General features: G+C 45.0%; 1 protein-coding gene across 1 annotated transcript in view; it reads left to right on the top strand.

The window, feature by feature from the left end:
- Nucleotides 1-3,028, top strand: part of chst6 (carbohydrate sulfotransferase 6) — a 13,065-nt gene extending 10,037 nt beyond the window's left edge. Inside the window, exon 2 of the mRNA XM_035665658.1 lies at nt 1,375-3,028. Coding sequence (XP_035521551.1) covers nt 1,444-2,640 — 1,197 coding nt within the window. The 5' untranslated portion in view covers nt 1,375-1,443 and the 3' untranslated portion in view covers nt 2,641-3,028. The remainder of the gene's footprint in view (nt 1-1,374) is intronic.
- The last annotated feature ends 1,039 nt before the right edge of the window (nt 3,029-4,067 follow it).

Below are 4,067 nucleotides of genomic sequence, written 5' to 3'. Positions count from 1 at the left end.
GATCACCTCAGTCAGCAGAGATCTTGGTCTCCCACTAGAAAGCTCGGACAGTCTACAGCAATGTGTCTGTTTCCTCTTTTCCCTCTTTTTTTTCCTTCTCTGTTTTGAGAAGACATTTGGAGGCTGCGATAGAACACTGTATAAGAGTGTCCCTGACACTGATCTAACCTTAAAAGAATTTCTGTTTCACTGGAGTGTTTTCTCCTGTGTTTTTGCAGACACCAGAGCTTTAAGAAGCCATTTCTGATTCAGTGAAGTTATTTTTGAAAATAGCACAAAAGTAAATGAAACTAATCATGCAAATATTCCAGCTTCCAAATGGTAGCAGTTGATCTCTGTTACGCCTGGATTGAATGACAATTAGAATCTTCTTGTAGGATGCTTAGTCACCTCTCCCTTTGTCCTACATATTCCTTCCTCCCTCATCTAACCAGTGCTTCCTGCAAACTGTGCCCTTACTGACATTCACGTCAAGTGGAATTTTGAGATCTGAAACTGATATACAATGTCAGGGGTTAGGTATTGTCTGTACTCAGAGACGGACCATTCTTACTTAAAAAAATTGTACCAGTAGTTTTCTCCCTATGGGGATTTTGTGTGTGGCTGTGTGTGAGTGTGGTGACATCTGAAGAAAACATGCTTGTATTGACTTTCTCTGGTCAAAATGTAATTTTGAATCTGGATGTTAATTTATATTCTTCTATATCTCCATGGCCTCTGTACTACAATAGAGATAAGCATTTCAAAATTCCCATTAAATATCAAACCCACTCATCTTCTTAAAAGTTCTTCAGACTCTGTTGGCCTGTGTCTTTTGTCCATTTTAAACTTTATTCCTTGTTTCAGGCTGTGGTCCAACTTCCAGCTTATTCCAAACTGACTAGTTCAAACATTAAAGCAAGCTATTCCTTCACATGAACTACTGTTTAAGTTGCCCTTCATTCAGGCCAATTATCTCTAGATCAAATCTAGATCCGACCCGACCCGTGACCCATGCTACACACAATGATATTTTAACTTGTGCAGTTACAAGTGTAACATAGAAACATGAATTCTAATCATGATTAACTATGAATTAATTACTATGCTGCTGTGTCCACACTGCCAGCTGGGCACCGATGTCAACCCAGCCCTGTGTCAGTTCACCAAATAACAATAAATATTTCTTTTTGTCTAAACAAGAAGTTTCCTTGGGGTATTCAAGATTCATTTCCTATTATTCAAACTAAGTTGCTAGCTGATTTGCAAGGAAAATCCAACATTGCAGAAACCTGCATTTCCTGTTCAACATATTAGTCTCTCTCTCTCTGGCTCTTTTTCTCTCCTTCAATTCAACTCTCTTCTTCTCTCTTTCATGTTTTCTCTGCACTATAGGCAACACACAGCTCCACAGAGGACAAAAAAGAGAAAGATCCACATCAAGCACAGTGATCCACAGCTGCCATGCCCCGCTGCAGAGTGAACCTCAGCACCATGATCTTCCTAGTGATCCTGCAGGGGGCAGCAGTGGTGCTGTTCTGTGGCTGGTATGTCCAGCTCAGTCCCTGCAGCCCCGCCCCCAGCAATGGCAAAGTTCACGTTCTGCTGCTGTCGTCGTGGCGGTCGGGCTCGTCCTTCCTGGGCCAGGTGTTCAGTCAGCATCCGTCTGTCTTCTATCTTATGGAGCCCGCTTGGCATGTGTGGACCAAGCTGCAGAAACCCGGTGCGCGGGTGCTCCGAATGGCCGTGAGGGATCTGTTACGGAGCGTATTCCAGTGCGACATCTCTGTGATGGAGGCCTACCTGCCAGAGCACCACAATGTGTCCGCCCTGTTTATGTGGAGTCAGAGTCGAGCGCTGTGCTCACCGCCGGCCTGTCCTCTCACTCCACGCAACCAGTTCAGCAATCAGACTCGGTGCCAACAGACGTGTGATGCTAGGGGCCTTCAGGGGGTGCAGGAGGCATGTGGCACTTACAGCCACGTGGTGTTAAAAGAAGTGCGATTTTTTGAGCTGGAATCTCTCTACCCACTCCTGCAGGACCCAAGCCTAGATCTCCGCATCATCCACCTGGTCCGAGACCCTCGGGCTGTGGTGCGGTCTAGAGAGCAGTCAGCCAAAGCCTTCATGAATGACAACGCCATCGTCTTGGAGCAGAAAAGCATACCAGCAGCCGAGGTGCAGTATCAAGTCATGCAGGAGATCTGCCGTAGCCATGTGCGCATCAACGAGAGGGCCATCCTGAAGCCCCCTCCATTTCTAAAAGGCCGCTACAAAATGGTCCGCTATGAGGACATGGCGCGCAACCCGCTTGCAGAGATAAATGCCATGTATGAGTTTGTAGGTCTGAAGATGACCAGACAGCTGGAGGAATGGATCTACAGGGTGACCCACGGAAAAGGCAAAGGCACCAAGGAACAGGCCTTCGAAATTACCTCACGGAACGCCGCTGACGTCTCTCAGGCTTGGCGTAGCACGCTGCCCCACAACAAGGTTAAACGTATCCAGGAAGTGTGTAAAGGAGCCATGTCATTGCTAGGGTACAGGACTGTTAACAGCGAAAAAGAACAGAAGAGACTTGACATAGATCTATTAGTGCCACGGGAACCATATCAGTTCAGCTGGTTGCCAGCTAAAACAGAGGATCCGGGTAACAGCTAAAACATGAGACATTAACACCACAAGACTACATTGGACTGAAGTCTATATTCTTTAGAGGCTTCACTGACCGTGTAAAACTTGATAAGATTCATTAACTGAGGGAACACTGGCATGATGTCCAAGGTTAAAGCATTGATTTGTGACGAATACACACTATCAGTGGAGTGAGAGGATTAAAATGTGAAATGACAGCACAGCAGTATTGTATGACAATACATTTTGTACAGCGACAAACATTAACTAAACTGGAAAACAGTACCAGATTCACCAAGATTTGGTGACATTATTCTTTGTTCCCTGAAGCCTCTTTATAAACAGCTTCATGTCAGCATGTTTGGCTCGGGTGTTAAACACAAGAAATAAACCCTTTTCAAAAGGTTTCACAATTTGGGTGAGTTTGCATTGCAGCCTTTTTGTGTATTTCATTTGCATGGCCACACATGCGAATCATTTGGTTGGAAACATGGAAGCTGAAAGGGAATTATTGTGCACAGTTAAGTTGTTAATCGTGTGAGCCCATGTTGGGTTTTGCAGTTATTCTGGTAGTGGTGGTGGCCACCACGTATTCAGCAGTGCTGTGCTCATGTAAATCAGCAATCGCTGCAAATTGTCTGTCAGTCATATTCCATCACAGCAGAGTCCATTTGAATCCACATTGTTTATAGTGTGACACCACCTCCCCATGTCAAGGAGGCTGTCTCTGGGTGTGTTTCATTAGTAGTTCCTCTTTCCCTTTTACTCACCCTCAGCCCCTGGCATTACCTAACAGCAGACGTGCATGGAGGCATTGAAGAGAGGAGGGAAAGGGGGCAGGGGAGGAGCGGGGGATTCAAATGGAACCCAAACACTTTACACCTTAATGGATCGACCACCAGTTTTGGGATTAGCGCTAAACTGCTTTTTAGACATCATGTACCTGCACACATGTAAGCCTGCCTATACAGACCGATGAGACATTCTAAACACTGAAATTGAAAAACAATCTGTAATTTTCATACGGATGAAAACAAGCTCATTAGCTAACTCCGGAACATTTACATCAAATTCTGTCAACAGAAATGTTGATTAATGTGCAGAGTTTTACTCACATTACCACCATTGTCAGGTTTATTTATAGTGCACATTTAACACCAGGCATTGACCAAAGTGCAGAGGGCAGGATGAACAACCAATGAAAGCAGCATGTTCCCCTCACTACCTCTTACGTCCACCCTGCATCATTATCTTTGGTTTGCACCTTCAGCACCTCTGAACACTGCTGACCTTTCTGATCCACACACTGCATTGTTTGTCGGGGTAACTCCCTCCCTGTCGCATTGCCTGAGCCAGTTCGTGACACTGGGCATCATGCCAGTGTCCCCTGAAGGTTTGATCTGTCCCAACAGGAGACTGTTTTAGTTTTAGTTTAGTTTAGTTTTTTAGTTTTA

Source organism: Morone saxatilis, unplaced genomic scaffold (assembly GCF_004916995.1).
Source record: "Morone saxatilis isolate NCDOM2014 unplaced genomic scaffold, NCSU_SB_2.0 Contig2, whole genome shotgun sequence".
NCBI classification, from domain to species: domain Eukaryota; kingdom Metazoa; phylum Chordata; class Actinopteri; family Moronidae; genus Morone; species Morone saxatilis.
The sequence above is the reverse complement of the archived record's forward strand: the minus strand, read 5'-3'. Positions and strand labels throughout refer to the sequence as shown.